The sequence below is a fragment of the Danaus plexippus genome, assembly GCF_018135715.1.
Source record: "Danaus plexippus chromosome 29 unlocalized genomic scaffold, MEX_DaPlex mxdp_37, whole genome shotgun sequence".
NCBI classification, from domain to species: Eukaryota; Metazoa; Arthropoda; class Insecta; order Lepidoptera; family Nymphalidae; genus Danaus; species Danaus plexippus.
In genome coordinates, this window is record NW_026869858.1 from 840096 (window position 1) to 856852 (window position 16757).

The 16757-nt window shown below is 38.7% G+C and overlaps 2 protein-coding genes across 3 annotated transcripts in view; one reads left to right on the plus strand and one right to left on the minus strand.

The window, feature by feature from the left end:
• On the minus strand, positions 1-12413 carry LOC116776781 (poly [ADP-ribose] polymerase tankyrase). Its single transcript, XM_061529240.1, has 24 exons — positions 12088-12413; positions 10361-10585; positions 10151-10246; positions 9555-9762; positions 8958-9102; positions 8322-8430; positions 7811-7899; positions 7295-7426; positions 6841-6964; positions 6189-6329; positions 5673-5826; positions 5373-5441; positions 4881-5046; positions 4277-4422; positions 4122-4195; positions 3724-3956; positions 3349-3570; positions 2979-3088; positions 2626-2786; positions 2079-2254; positions 1831-1993; positions 1498-1624; positions 701-857; positions 1-385 (listed from the first exon to the last, which is right to left on the minus strand). Exons 1-24 carry the CDS (start codon positions 12275-12277, stop codon positions 326-328), a joined length of 3477 nt encoding a protein of 1158 aa, XP_061385224.1. The 5' UTR covers positions 12278-12413; the 3' UTR covers positions 1-325.
• A 390-nt stretch (positions 12414-12803) lies between these two features.
• The window catches only part of LOC116776988 (serine/threonine-protein kinase 10), a 29013-nt gene continuing 25059 nt past the window's right edge, over positions 12804-16757 (plus strand). For both annotated transcript variants that reach the window (XM_032670320.2, XM_032670318.2), the window contains exon 1: positions 12804-12989. The gene's annotated coding sequence lies outside the window, so the exon portion shown is untranslated. The remainder of the gene's footprint in view (positions 12990-16757) is intronic.

Sequence of the window (16757 nt, forward strand, 5' to 3'; positions counted from 1 at the left end):
TTAAATTCATAATATTTTATTAATTAAAATCTATCCTAGGATTCCTTTATACTAGCTTAAAATAGGATTGGCCTTTAATACTATGGACACTTAGGAGACGAGAGATTAAAATGAAAAATACAAGGAAAAATATACAGACGTCCTATTAATACTTGAAAATACTTTCGGTTCACAGAAATGTCCGCCTCCGGGCGATGCATCGATAAAAAAAAAAACACTATTTGTTTAATAAATAATCGATTAACGATCTTCGTTCCTTAAAATCTTGGGCCCCCGAGGGCCTCGTTGGTGGGGGCGTCGGTGAAGGGCCCTGGATTCAGGCCCCTCATCCTCCCTCACTCCCGTCTCTCACCAGTTGGTACGTTATCAGGTATTCAGGATAAGCCTGGAAAAGATTTTATACATATATATATATATGTATATAAAGTTAGAAATAAATTTTACCGTGATAAATGTATTAAATAGACTTCAAAATCATAAATTTTTAATACATACTAAATGACGTTATTTTGGCCCTTCTGACACTTCCACTCCACCCGCCATATTTGAGCGGATCTCATATTAAAATCCGTCCCGTTGAAAATCAAACCCAGATACCATTATACGGACCAAAATTACCAGCATAAGTATATACGAGTAACAACGGACGTAGATCGTTCACTGAGCTGTGACGTCACCGATGACGTCACCCCCTCCTTACCTGTTCCCCGCGGTAGACCACGTGCTCGGGGAAGCAGAGCCCGCCGGCGGCCGGGGACCCCGCCACGCTGTGGTGGCCGGGCGGGGCGTGAGCCATCTTCATTGCGCTGGACAGACTGAAGCTCCGGCCGAGGGTCACGCGGCACAGCAGCATCTGTCTGCACATCACGGGATGTCAGTTAGCTAGTGGCTGAAACAGTTCTGGCGTGTCGTTTATAACCTTATGGAATCATTTTTGTACCAAGCTGCATGTTCCGCCGTAAGTTTATGAGTGAATAGTCCCTATCTCGGTTCCTTTGCATCAACCGTGACCGCGGACAGGCGACGTGGAGGTCTGAATAAACACGTGGCGTCCGAAAAATATAGTATGCTTTAAATATTCTAGTGGAGTTCAAACTGAGGGTAGTTTGCAACAGAACAGAAGAGAAGAGAAGAATTGATGACGTCACTATCAAGAGAATATAGTTGCAAAGCAATGTTTGTTTCAAAGAACGGTTTAACTGTCGGTATGACGTTTACGTTAAAGACAACTGAAACATATACTTAGATTATTCTGTATGTAATTTCCTGTGTGTATGTTTGTTGCGCTATCACACGAAAACTACTCGACCGATTTCAGTGAGGCTCTGTTGTAACGTAAGCCACATATAAGTTATTTATTCACTGCTTTTAGTTCGAGGGATCAAGGCATGACAGCTTTATTTGGAGTTCAAGCCACAGATTATAGATGTCGCTGTTTGTTCGTAACAAAACCGGTCAGAACCGGTGCGCGTGTGTGTGATGTATGTCCGTCCGTACCTGTGACACACGTAACAGCTCCTGTCCCTGTGCGCGACACAGCCGGACCCGCCCCCGAAACCATACACGTACTGGTTGCTCTTGGACGAGTGCTCCGCGAAGTAGATGCCGGCGCCGAACATGCCGCCTTCAGGACAAACATACCAATATATATATATATATATATATAGTTAATACATGGACTATAGTTAAAACAGATAGTTTAAACAATAAAGAATTCATCGGCGCCAAGTTTCGAACTCGCTACCCCGGCTCACGTTACAGCCGCTTCACGCACTGAGCTCTAGTGCTCACATACAGCGTGAGTATTTTGTTCCGTGTACATGTCCCGACCTATATAGGCGTGTCTCTCGTCGAATCCCTTCTGCACGATGGCGTTGATGAAGGGCGACCCATGGAACAGCATCCTCTCGTTGGCGCTGCCCGCCTCCTCCGACACCTCCCGCCGTCTGTGCTGGTAGCGTTCCCAGAGGCGACCGTTCACTATTTTCTGTATCTGAAGCGATTAATTTTATTTATTTATATATTATATATTTAGACATATGAAGAAGCTTGGAGATGTGTGTGTGTGTGTGTCTTACCCGCACTACATTGTATCTCGTGAACTGTCCCCCCGCGTGGTCCCTGTGCGACCTGACCGAGGCCTGCATCTCCCTCTCCAGAATCTCGTACTCTCCCTCCACACTCCCCTCCCCCTCGACGACACACTCCCCACCACTAGGAGACACCTCCACCAGGGTGGTCCCACCGTACCACTCTAGATAATAATCCACATTATATATATATATATATATTATTTTTATTTATGAAAATACAGCACAACAGGTAATAACAAAGGGCGTAAAATAAATATGTGGTCTATGAAAAAACTATACAATAACATGAGATACTAATTGGGGGGGGGGGGGTAAAAAGAGACAGAGCGAGAGGGAATAGTGCCTAAGTAATGTTAGTAAAGCTCGTCTTAAACAAACACTAAAATTTCCTTTACAATCATTTCCACTCCTTCCTGTTCTCATTTCAACATAACGAAATATCGCTCCTCCCGCGCGGAGGACTCCACGCACTGTTATTCTTCAAGGCAGCATATCTTTATCTATCTTTCTTTATCTTTATCACTACCCGCACCTGTCCCGCGCACTCCTTGTCGCGCCGCCTTCATCAGCCGGTGTCGGTGACCGTACGCCGCTACGCCCACGGCCCGCAGGTCCTCGTGGGACATCTCCGACAGGATGTCCACCGTGATCTGTTCCCGTTCCAGAACAGACGCCAGCTGTTCCAGACCAATGCTGCAAATGGATTGCACGTGTTTAATTTATGGTGACAGTTAAATAAGTTGTCACATATCCAGACGACGTGTCACTATATATATATATAGTCACACGTGATAGTATCAACGTAGGCTTATAAGTAAAACACTGTCAGTTTCCCCGTATTTAGTAAGGCGAACCGGTAGTAGGGGACTGTTCATAGTAACTCACTTAGCTAGGAAGGCATGCAAGGAGTCAGCGGAAAGAGCTGATGCTGGGCGGCCGGCGGCCTCCTCCAGGGACCCGCGGGACCCCTCGGACCAGTAGCTGCTACAGAGGACCTGAGGAGACGACGGACAAACAGGTTACATATATATATTGGAATTGCGGCACAATGTATAATTAAAGATAGTGAATTGAATGACCAATGCAAGGAGGTCCAATGGTCTGTCAGTGTTGCCAGGTTTTATAAACAAAAAAGAAGCCCAATGAATGAAAATTTAGAAAAAGAATTGTAGTATGATAATGAATATTTTCTTTTTTTTTCATTGGCCTTAAAACACACGAGTTTCGATGTAATATAATATATATCCCCACTGACCGGAAGTGGTAACGGCAATGTATCACCGCTGGGTAATAAGACAGGCGCGTGCGGGGGTGGTAGAGGTGCGGGCGGGGCTTCGTGAGGCTCCGCACCCGCGGAGGCCCCGGCCCCTCCCGTCATGGCGTCCGTCAGGAGCGAGCGCACGTCGTCCGCCCCGGCCAGCTCCAGCGCTGTCTGACCCTCCTGGTTCTTGAGGAACGGGTCCGCTCCGTGTGCCAACTGGTGAATATGTTGACAATGAGATTATATATATATATATATATACACTATGTTTAAATCTCAAAACATCAAATAAATAATAACTATTATATATAAATATATACAATTCTATATACAAATATCGTAATATCGTTGTAAAAGCCGGCCGCTCACCAGTAGAGCACACAGCTGTGTCCTCGCCTTATGAGCGGCCTCGTGCAGCGGGGTGAAGCCCCAGCGATCGGCGGCGTTGGGGGGAGTCCCCGCCCGTAGCAGGAGCGCCGCTAACTCCACGTGGCCGTAAGACGCCGCGTTGTGGAGTGGGACCAGACCACCCTTGTCACGGGCGGACACAGCTGCACCGGCCTCCAGGAGCGCCTCTGCTACTTCCAGGTTGTTATAACCAGCTGGAAAATAATGATAAGATATGGTAAGATATGATATGATGTGATATATGATATGATACATGGGTTGGGTTCTATATAGAGACCTTAAAGAGGTCGGAGAAAGACACCTCTTAGTATGCATTAAAGAGTATAACGTAATTATTTGAATGTAGAACAACTTCTCACCAGCAAGATGGAGTGGGGTCGAATTCCTGCCGTGAGCGTCTCTACAGTTGACGTTTTGTGGAGTAATTAATTTTCTGTGGACGTAGGGACCGATTAATTTTTATATTTGACCCGGTTACACAAACAAATACACACTATATGATCTTCTATCTCACTTGGCTCTCGCCAGATCCCCTCTCTTGGCTGCGTCCAAGAGCGCGGCGTCCCCTCTGAGGGCATCAGCTGTTTCCCCATCACCTGGCCGCACCAGCTGCAGCGGAGTCAGTCCATCTCTGTTCCGCCGGGTCGGATCAGCTCCGTGCTAGAAAGAGATAGAGGAATTACTTCACATATCAGGACAGAGATTCCAAAAAATTATTTTTTCTAAGACTTTGACAATAAAGTATCTTTTAGTGTCCCATATTTTGAGCTACCGAAAAACCACTATAACTTATCCTAGCTAAAGGAAATTACAAATCACCCCCCGGCTTTCACACAACGCCCCCATTTCTTTTTCTGGGTCCCTTACCACGCTTTAGGCCTTAGCGGCCCCAAGGGGCGTAATCGTCCACTTTGGGAAATACTGGTTCAGTTGACACACCATGAAAAAGATGTATTTCATTTGTAATTAATTAGTTACATATAAGTTCTCTAAACATTTTTCATTTTAAATAACCTCCATATTTAAATACCACACTAGATCTTCTCTTAAGACCTGTTTCTCTCCTGCAATCTCTTGTCTAGAGGAATGACTGGATCTCTCTCCTTCATTTCACCAACCTTCAACAGGAGTCGTACAATATCAGCCTTTCCCTTCGCAGCTGCTTCGTGCAGAGGCGTGAACCTCCAGAGGTCTGCGGCGTTCACACCTGCACCAGCCGAAACCAGGAGTTCAGTGACCTCGTAGTGTCCGTAAGAACAGGCGTTATGAAGTGGGACCAGACCTCTGGAATGAGTGTAATTTTTTTAATGTACATATGTCGCTCTTCTGACCCAACCTATTGCAAGAAATGTTTTATTGGGAACACAATATGATAAATAAAATTTAAAAAATGATAATATACAATGAAAGTTTCTTGCGAAAAAGCAGGATTTGATCTGCCACCTCTAGAATATCGTCTTTCAATTACTTGGACAAGGACACAATACTGGCCTAACTCGATTTGTAGGATTTTTATTAGCTAAACAATTTTTTTTTTCAGATACATCTAAAAGGTCTAATATCACATATATATATATATATATGTGTGTGTTCCATAGAGTATTACTTACCCCTTGTCTTTGGCGTGAACATCAGCTCCCCTCTGCAGCAGGAGCTGTGCTAGCGGCAGTCTATTGTATCTGGGTATAATACAGGAAAAGATTAATCTAAATCGATATAGCATATTAGTAAGAGATAACAAGAGATAAGGGGAGATAAGGGGAGATAAGAGTTATGAGCTCGTCTTAAATTCTCACACCAGACTCGCTGAGTCTGTGAAAAGCAAACATACCACTCAGACTCAGTCTAACCCGAGCTGATGTCAGACAGCGACCAATGCGTTACCACCTGGTGGATCATCCAATACTTACCCAGCTGCGAAGTGGAGGGGTGTGGAGTGTCGTCCGTCCACGTCCCTGCAGTTGACGAGTCTGGGGCGAGCGTCCAGGATATCCCTGGCGGTCTCCACGTCACCCGTCCTAGCTGCTTCTAGGAGACGAAGAGCTGCTGCGTTTGTACATGCATCTGGGGATATTAGTGGGGCTCATAGTGTCATTCCCATTGCCTTATCAATGTCAAATAATCTCAGTTAGTCTCGATTATGTTTTTTGATTTTGAAAATCGAATAATATCTTGTGTGTGTTGTGTGACGTTTATGTGTGCTTGTAATTTATATTCCTGATAATGTCTGTGTGTGTTCCTATTTATGTGTTAGTGTGCGTGTTGCCTATCGATCTTTGAAAATATGTCTCTATATGTTTAGTGACATTCACGTGACTATGTCTTCTCGCCTGTATGTGTGCTTGTCATTTGTATTTCAGGTTATGTTCACGTGTGTGTGTGTGTGTGTGTGTGTGTGTGTGCGCGCGTGTGTGTGTGTTACTAACCATCATTATCACAGGTGTTGTCATGTTCCGTGTCGTGCGCTCCACAGGCCAGTAGCAGTCGGCACGCCGCCGGGGAATCCCTCCTCGCGGCTATAGCCAGCGCGCTCTCACCTCTGCCATCACAGGCGTTCACTTTAGCGCCTGGAATGTAATTTTTATCACAATATTATTATTAAACAATTAGATACGACGGAGAAGTCGTCGAGCTTAAAATATCTAAAGACAATTTTAATATAAAAAATGCATTAATAGATTCTTATAATTACGTCCAGTATGTTACTTCTATATAGTAAGTCAGGAATGGATAGTATTTTTGTAAGCAAAACTCGAGTCACCTCCTGACTTGACTTTAGCTTAGATGGTAAAGCAGCTAAAATGAGGTATCCGAGGTCGCTAGTTCGAATCCTGAGTCTATGACTTTATTTGAATATTATCCTTTTCAAATTAGGTTAGGAGAGAGGAGCTCGGACGGTGAGCCGAGCGGTAATTCGTTAGATAGGGCCTTAAACCTACACCTGGGTCGCAAGTCCCAGGCTCTGTCGAAGCTCCTCTCCCTGCAACCATGGACCCGGCGCCAGCCCGGTGAATCCATGGAACGCTGTGGAGTTTGGTCTCATTCGGTTTTTATTTTGTTGGTTAGTGGCGTACTGACCGTGCCTCAACAGCAAGTCCATGGCGTCCAGGTGCGAGCTCTCCGTCGCTACGTGTAGTGGCGTCTGTCCCTCTTTGTTCTTCTCGTTGACTCTCGCGCCTTTTCTTATTAGCATCTCCATTACCTGGCGAACGAATATTTTTATGACGTTGTGTTAATGTGCGTGTATTTATTTGTGTGTGTGTGTGTGGCTGAATGTGTCTATGTGTGTGTGTTTATACATATAAGCTGTTTCTTATAAAGTTTCTCAATAGATGAAGTCGGTTTAATGTAACCAACAGAAAAACAAATACACAATACAAAATCAAAGAGCATCTCTTAATGCTCAATGGATTTTTTTTTATAACAATCTTAATAACTACATCTAGAACAGAAGAATATACTGATAATCTTCTTTGTATTTCCCATCCCATATTCTTCTTTCAGAACGTATGTTAATGAGGTCGGAACTGACCTGTTTCCTCTTAGGATAGACACTGGCAGCTGCACAGTGTAGTGGTCTATCTCCTGTAGCCTGATGATGGAAATTTGCTAATTCTGCGATCCTCTCAGTGCTGGGGGATGGAGAGCATAGAGGAGGCAGTTCCTGGGGATGGAATATAGGCATGTTGGTCCCCAAGTTGTGGCTTGTGTTGAATATTTCAATATTGTGCCCAGAAATTTATTATTTTACTTAACCGACCTTAAGAGTCATCTATTCTCGGTGTAAATTATAGGAAAGTTTTATCCAAATCGGTTCAGTAAATTCTATTACAAAGAAAATAAAACATCCATATACCTACATATATCAGAATTGTTATAACTAATAATACTATCAACACATAAGTGTGGTAAAAGAATTGTATTAAAATATATTTTTTTAACAAATTCCAATACTAATGATGTAAACAAAATTATTTAAAACTTATTGATTGCTCAGTGGAAATAATCAGGAGTTAAAGATATATATACATAGTATACCCCAACTTACAGGTTGTGTTATGCATGTGAGATGTTTCTTGACCCTCGCAGGATCAGCCAGTCTGCAAGCCTCTAGTAGACACTGTCCTCGGTACTCCACTGATGAACATTATAGAAATATATAGTTAATGGTACAAAAAATAAAAATTTGTTATTAATGTTATTGATATTATTTTATATAAGACATATATGTAATGCAATATTGTTTACAAAATTTATCTCAATTCGTTGGACTTGCTGACTACTAACATTTTTTTTTTGTTAGTCGTTCCTTCACATTAAACATAGAATTCTGGTTTAACGATTTTCTTTGCTATAAATTGACATAATAATATTGTTTGTTTTGAATAGGAACAGATTTTGCAATGAACACTATATATATTATATGAGAACAAAATTATCTCCTTTCTATAAATAAACAAAATTATTCAAAACCAACTAATTGCTCAGTAAAAATGATCAGGCGTTTGAGAATAAATATAATGTTTTATAGTCAACAATCATGAGGCAAATATACTAACATGCTAGTCTCTCTCTGATCTGGGGTCCGGGCGCCACGTCCAGGGCTGACTTGCCGTGACAATTGACCAGGGTCGGATCGGCACCCGAACTCAATAGCAGCGAGCAAACCTGGGTGTCATTGTTTGTATTATTTTATTATATACATTAATGAGATCTGAGGCTTCAGACTTTAGAGTATTCATTTAAATGAAGCACTAATATTGTCTATGTCCTGTACGCTGTTTCATTATTTCAGTCAGCACACTCCCGACGAGCGGCTCGTCTCGTGACGGCTGCTGAGAAGTAACCGAGACCTCGGGGGTGGTTAGTTTAAAATCACAAAACACGCGCAGTACATACGAAAATATTAGTTTATCAAATTTATACTCCTTTTTTTTTAAAGTGGTTAACTCTGCGCGATCGCATTATTATAGGCTGTATGTATGTTTAAGACAATACGTGTTAGTAATAAACAATAGATAATTTTTGCTTATTTATATATACATATATATATAACAGATTCAGCTGTTGATCTCAGCCACATACTTCATTATAATCTAATGATATCATTAAAGCCTTATTCTGGTATGGCATTTGAGTGCCATGGCATTACCAAAAAATACCTTCATTTGGACATGATCAGAGCAACTCCATACCTCCAGCCGGGCCTTGCTAGCGGCCTCGTGTAACGGAGTGAAGGCCCACAGGTCCGTAGCATTCACATCAGCACCAGCTCGCACCAACAGCTCAGTGACCTCGTAGTGTCCGTAGGAGCAGGCGTTGTGAAGCGGGACCAGACCTCTGGAATATACAGGTGTTGAAGTTTTAAAAAGAGACTTGCTCGAATTAAATTTTTATGATAATATAATAGTTTTAATATTCACATTATATAAGATGTATTTAGCAGAGGCATATATATGTATTGACTTTCTTTAAAAACATCTTAATGTATTCATGGACGACTAAATATTGCTAAATCAACTTTCACATCACATATGACATAATTTTATTAAAAAAAAAAGAAATGTGTCTATATAACTGGCCAAGCGCGAGTCGGATTTGACCAAAAAGGTTTCCACTATGGAGGTTAGGTTAGTATTTAATTTATTCTATATTTGTAAGTATTAGTTGAATGCATATTATTAGATAGTTTCAATTTCTAATTTCATGATGTACAGCCTTATGTAGGAGGATAGAAATAAGGATAGTTTGTTTCTTATATACGAATCAATAATTCAATGTCAGGAGCTCACCCCTTGTCCTTGGCGTGGACATCAGCGCCTCTCTGCAGCAGAAGTCTTACAGCTCTAGCTCTATTATATCCAGCTGCCAGGTGCAGGGCTGTGGAACGTCTGCCATCACTGGCGTGAACGTTCACGTTGAGGGGAGTCAGGAGTGACGCTAGACGGTCATCGGCTCCTGAACGAGCTGCTTCCAACACGTCCGACGCACAGTACTCGCCTGGGTGAGAAGCGGGTATTGTAATATTCACCACGAACTGGTGATCATCATCATTTTGAACCGTGAAAGAAAATAAATACTAGGTGCACTCATAATATCAATTGGTTTCTAGCTGAAATATTTGAAAGGCTGGTAAAATTTTGAGCGGACGGCCTACTTGATGGGAGGTAGTCACACGCCCATGGACATCTGCAACATAAGAGATGTTGCGGATGCGTTGCCGACCTTGATTGTTGAGGAAAGAGAGGAAAGAGTGGGAAAAGGACAATTTTTGTAAAAGAAATCTTTAATAATCACTTCTTGTTTTGTCTCCAATATTATGGACATTGGATTTTATATTTCAATCAATATTTTGTCCTGGACCATGGTACCGAATTCTGTTACCGACCTGTCAGAACCGGTTTGGTGGCTGGGTCAGCTAGATCCAATGGAGTCTTGCCTTCCGTGTTCCGTATGTTCGGATCAGCGCCGTGCTGGAGAAGTGCTGGAAAAATAAACAAAAAAGAGTTGAAGACCTGGAGGAAGAAAGATTCAGTAGGCAGCAAGAAAACCATTTTGCACCAAAAAGAAACGGTACAAGATTATGAACATTACTCGCCTATGCAGACATCAACTTTTCCTTTAGCAGCCGCTTCGTGCAGTGGTGTGTAGCCCCAATTATCTCTGGCAGCCGGCGGAGCCCCGGCCGCCAGCAGAGCCCTAACAACGTCCGCATGGCCGAAGGAACACGCGTTGTGGAGAGGCTGCAGTCCCCCCTCATCACGAGCCTGCAGCGCCGCACCACCAGCTATAAGGATCTCTACCACTTCTCTGCGTCCGTAACCTTGAATACACATGTTATATGGCATAAGTCTGTTGGCGCCATGTTATTTACATTAAGCGGCCATCTTGACGCTAAAATCGAGAATAATAATAGATAAACGTTACCCTTACCACAAGTCTGCAAAAAATACACCATACAGAGCGTTACCAGTATCACACAGATCTACACACTGATAGTATATTATTTAAGATAAAAATAAGATATAACCAGAATTGTATGATGAGATTAATTCAGGACTCCAGAACACTAATAGTTATACTATGTAAATATATATATATATATATCTTTTAAACATTAAAGCGATGTTGATCTTTTATATAAATGAGAAAAGAAATTTAATGAAAAATTCATCGAAACAAGCAGGACTTGAAGACGAAATCACCAAAATGTGGTCTAATGTTAAGCGCCTGGTACACTAAATATAAATAGAAATTAAATTATAATTATATATATATATATATATATATATATTTATAATATAGACAGTATATTTATAATATAGACAGTAATGACTATGTTATTCAATTTTCCCGAGTACTTCCAAAACCATTACCATAAATGATTAAAGGGTATGATGTCATAGTATAGGATAGCCGATATAAAACTACCTTCACCGAGATGCTTATTTGATAAAACATGGGTTGCCTAATAAATTTCAGTCCAGGATATGACTAATAAATAATTAAAAAAACATTCTTTTTTAAATATATATCACCGTTTTCACTATTAAAAAAATTTCCATACTAATCGAAAGCATGAACCACATAAAATGTGCAAACGTTGGGTTGCCTTTTCTTTTCCAGTCATAACTCGGGTTGCCAGGTATAAGCAGTTAAATTTATAGTTGCATTTTGCTCTTGTCTGATAATTTAATCAAATTTAAACGATAATAAAGACTTTATGAAATGAGATCTTAGATTTTCGCGAGTTATATTCATTGAAATGAAACTAATATTTTTCAGATTCGGAAAAATATTTGCTTCATTTAAAAGACTTTATGAATATGTTGGTATAGGGTTGCCTGCGAAAAATAAGTCCTGAATTACAGTTGTCCTTGTACCTTGATCATAACTATATTTTAAATAAGGATAATTACAAATTCTTTTGTATATTTATGGAAAATGTTATTTAAGAGAATATAGGAATGAATATTTAAAATCATTCGGAAAAATGTTAGTGCATTATAAGATTTTGGACATTTTTATACAGAAATATATATAGACACATTTGCGATTATATGTAAAGAAGTTTTTTTTTTTTGAAAACTTAATATTGGAAAGAACCAAGAAATAAATACTTTTAAATTAATAAAAATACTCCCAATTAAAATGAGGGAAGTGATCGTTACTAGTGTTACATAAACGAAAAATTACAAGTAACAAGATAAATCACGGCATTTGGTTAGCCGTGACAAATTATGCAATTAATAAGAACCTTTCACTGGCTTTGTTTTGACAAATATTTTCATTCTCCTATATAAAGTATTGTTCGGCTATATTTACCCGCAGCAAAGTGTAGAGGAGTCGATTTCCGTCCAGCCGTGTCCCTCGCGTTCACTGATTGTGGTGTAATCAGTTTTTTAACCCTTGCTACATCTCCTACTTTACAGGCCTCGAATAATTCCCGTAGGGGATCTATGGTGGCGGGTAGCGTATCCAGTGCTGATCCTAGCATTGAACGACGGCTCGTCATGTTCGTTTATCACATTTAGCTTTGTTACTAAACATTACACTTTCATTATCGTAAATATACAAAGTATGTAGTGAAAACACGTAAAAATACAGCTGCTTCAATCAAGTTTGACAACACTATTGTTGCCACTTGTACGAAACTAGTTTACAATTCGCATTTATGTAACAGATAAATTCAAGGACAATTTCAAGATACATAATTTTTTTTTAAGTATATTTTTGAATTGTACACATACTTAATATTATTGTCCTTTTCCGGTTTTTCATAGTAGTATAGGTAAATTCTATTATAATTTTTTGTTTTAGAGCATATGTAAATAATTAAATATAAACCAACCTTTTGAAAAATTGGCAACAAGTAGGAAATAAATTTTATATCTAAAAAATTAAAGAAAGTTATTATTTGGAGTAAGAAAAGATATTAATAAAATTATACTTTGTTTTTCGCAATATTAATGATAATAATAATTATAATAACGTGACATATAAATCTGCCATTTTTTGTCTATGAACCGTAGTTGACGAAATCAAAATGGCGTCTTTCACTGTATAGTGCATTTATCCGCCGCACACGGGATACTTTTGTAAAATTACAGTGGTTTGATTTTCGCTTGTGCTAAAACTGTTTGTGTTTTGATATTCAGTGCTGTGATTTATTAATATCGAGATACATATGGACTATCATATCGAATATTTATCCGAGTTTCCGTAAGGTATGCCCCTTTCACTCATTATATATTATAAATTTTATCAATAAATTATCTCTATTGCAAGAAACGTGTGTAAAAATACGGCAACAATTGGATTAAGCGTATTGAATTGTCTGGAATGTAGTCCGGAAGCGGTTTTCCTCAGGACAGTGGGTAAGTGAACTACACAGGTTCTGCGGAGGACTTAATAGGCGAGGCTAGGTCAAATCTTCACTTTTGATGTCGTTATAGCGCTGAACGTCCCATTAACGTGTTAGCGACACGGTGCCATATGAGTGTCGCGAGCTACAAGCTAATTTAATTAAAGACCATCTCGTAAATTTCACTTCAAACTATTTTCTCCATTACATATGTGCGTATAGTATTTTTTTAAATATAAATATCTATTATCTGATCATGCGACGAATATCGACGATGTCTAACATAATAAAACACCATGTTCTTGTAATATGCATTGCAACAAAATAGTGTTTTCAATGAATCCATTAAAAGTTAATTAATTTTAATTATAACGCTATTAAACTCACGATACCTGTATTGTGACATTCCTGACATTTTGATAAATCAATAACACAAATAAATAGCAGATTTAGTTGCCATTATTGATGTAATATATTCATTGGTCATTAGAAAATCTGAGATTCAGTGTGTTTTATAATATATTAATTATATTCGTTGAGGATAATTTTATCGTGGGATGAATAAAAATGTGTGTTATCTTATCTCTGATGTGATAAGCCATCTTATTTTATCGTGACGCTCACAGAAAAACTGTGGGCTGTGTGAAAACATTGGAAGGAATGTGACCTTGAAATAGGTAAACAAATTTTGTTTGAACTTAACTTCGCCCAGCTAATTGATTGAGATGTGTTCTATCTTGTGAATATTACACACACAAACACACACCATGCACACACACACACACACACACACACACACACACACACACACACACACACACACACACACACACACACACACACACACACACACACACACACACACACACACACACACACACACACACACACACACACACACACACATATATATATATATATATATATATATGTGTGTGTTACATTATTATTTTAATTATACATTCATAAATACAACTCCTGTTTTGTATATGTTATGTTAAACTGTGTAGTTTTCTCTTCCGCCGAATATGAAATGTGACATTGTAATGTTTTTTTGGGTTTCCTTAGAGTATGGCTTTGAAAATGGTTTTTGGAAATACAGCATTTGTATGGGGATATTGTGATTGATTATTTTGCTTTTGCATTTCCTGCGATGTCTGCAGTCCATTGTGTCAGCTTATTATCTAGTACGAGGAACTTGTATCCGTCTCCTTGTATAGCAGCACAGGCAAATCTCTTACGATTTAAGTATGCTTCATCTCCTCATCTATGACTATCTCATACTATCTACGGCTTTGGTACTCTAAATTCAGTTCTTTAGCAAACCACCAACAACTATCCCCAAAGAGATACCGCCTCAATGAAATTTTGCTGTAGCAGATCGTGATGGAACCGACTTTGTAACTACAGTCTACATAAGGTATCCTTAACTGTGATAAAATAGAAAAGATCTACTCGAGCTGAGCAAAAAAATTTCTGGGTCCAGTCAAAAAAACTTCATATACTTTTGAGTTTGATCAACACATACAGATATACTATTTTGTATTTTTTATCTTCCACATATACATATATTCATCATCATCGCAAGAGTTGTCCAGACTCGTCGTGGTCATCACATATCAGTGATCCGTATACATGATTTTCATGGGAAGACATTTGCAGTGGTTTTCCCCTTGCCGTCTGCACCAGCACTTTTTTGGGGCTATTCAGACCCCAAGGCTTGCTGTAGCCTGTTCCAGCCAGTGGTGTCTAAATACTCTTAGAAAGTACATATGACTCGGAACTGGTACTTGCCAGGTTTCGAACCCGCGCCCTCACGTATGAGAGGCGGGTCTTTTAACCTCCAGGCCACCACGACTTCTATGTATATCACTGTCTCATTATTAAAAATGTACAAGTATTTTTATTACACAGCAGTCTTTGAATATATAAAATGAAATAAAACCAGTTTGGAGGCTTGAGGAGCTCAAAAATTAATCAAACAAATCAGTTTCGGTTCTGAAATGTTAAAGACGTACATGTAAAACCCGGAACCTCTCTAATCGTTGTCAGTTAAAAGTTAATTAGGTAAATAACAGTATTATTTTTTGTTTCACAGAAATCTTTATTCATGAGTTACCTTAAAAACGACATTATGTTTATTCGACGGGTAATATCGATGTAACTTATCATTTGTACAATATGGAAGGCTTTCAATATATGTATATATATATATGTGTGTCTGTGTGTGTGTGTGTATGTGTGTGTATTTCTTTAATAAAATTTGAAGATTTTCTACTGATTAATCTACTTCTATTAGTAAGGGATGAGCTTGAAGACACATTTATTGTTGATTTGCATTTAGAACATTTTCATGATGTGTGTCTCTATGTTTGTTATGGTTCAAATGAGATCGGCTGAGCAGATTTTAATGTTACTTTGATTGGTGAAAAGTTTTGTCTTCGAGGAAAAGATTATAAAAAATATTGGTTGCTTACTTGAAAATTGATTTTGTGAATAAAATATCCAGACGTACGAACATACTTATTATTTTACAATAACAGCTTGTTAAAAATGTATAAAAGATAAGTTTTGAATATGAAGGATAAGATCCTGCGACTACCAGGATGTGGTGTCCCAGTGGCTTTACCAACTGAGCCTATACAAATTGGCGAAATTAATCTCCTGGCTTAAATTCCTCTCAACACTAAAAACATACATGATAATTAAACCCATTTAAGAGAATTGCTAGAACTGATGAACATGGAATTTAACACTGTCAAAGTTTATATAATGAGGAAGTGTACAAAGATATTATTTATATATAATGTATTAGAAATATATTGAATCATATAAAATCACAACTCACACACACATATAATACATCGATCCGTGAACATTCTTCAATGTGTGTGTCGTCACTGAATGTTAAACATCACACACACTACCACGACTCACACACACATACAATACATCGATCCGTGAACATTCCTCAATGTGTGTGACGTCACTGAATGTTAAACACACTGACGATTGTATTCTATAGTACTATTGAACGTGAAATAATTAATTAGAGTATCGATAGTACGGTGACATGTAATTATAATATATATTTAATTGATTAATTTTGTTAATATTTTTCAATACAAGTTTTTTTTTTTTATTTAACTAAGAGAAAAATTCTATGTTAATGTTCTCAAACAACGTTCACGACTCAACATATTAACGGCCGAAAGCTAATAAGCTTAACGTGTATTTGTTTGTGTGAAAGTGTCTGTCCGTTTGTCACCTCGTAACTCCGCCACCGGACAGATCAGCTGATACGACACGTCAGATTTGACTTGAATATATATATATGTGTGTATTGCGTATTTTCATAATTCCAATGATATTAATTCATTTATATGTAAATAAAAATCTTTACTTATTGTAATATATTAAATTAATATTATTACGTTCGATTTCACTTAAATACATTTAAATTTTAAATGTTTATTTTTTATTATAATAAGTGATATATAACTTTACTGTAACTTTTATAAATTGATTTGAAAGCAGCTGGTTAACACACACATACACATACACACACACACATAAACACATATATATAGATATATGTAAGATTAAAAATTATTACGCATGACCAAGATTC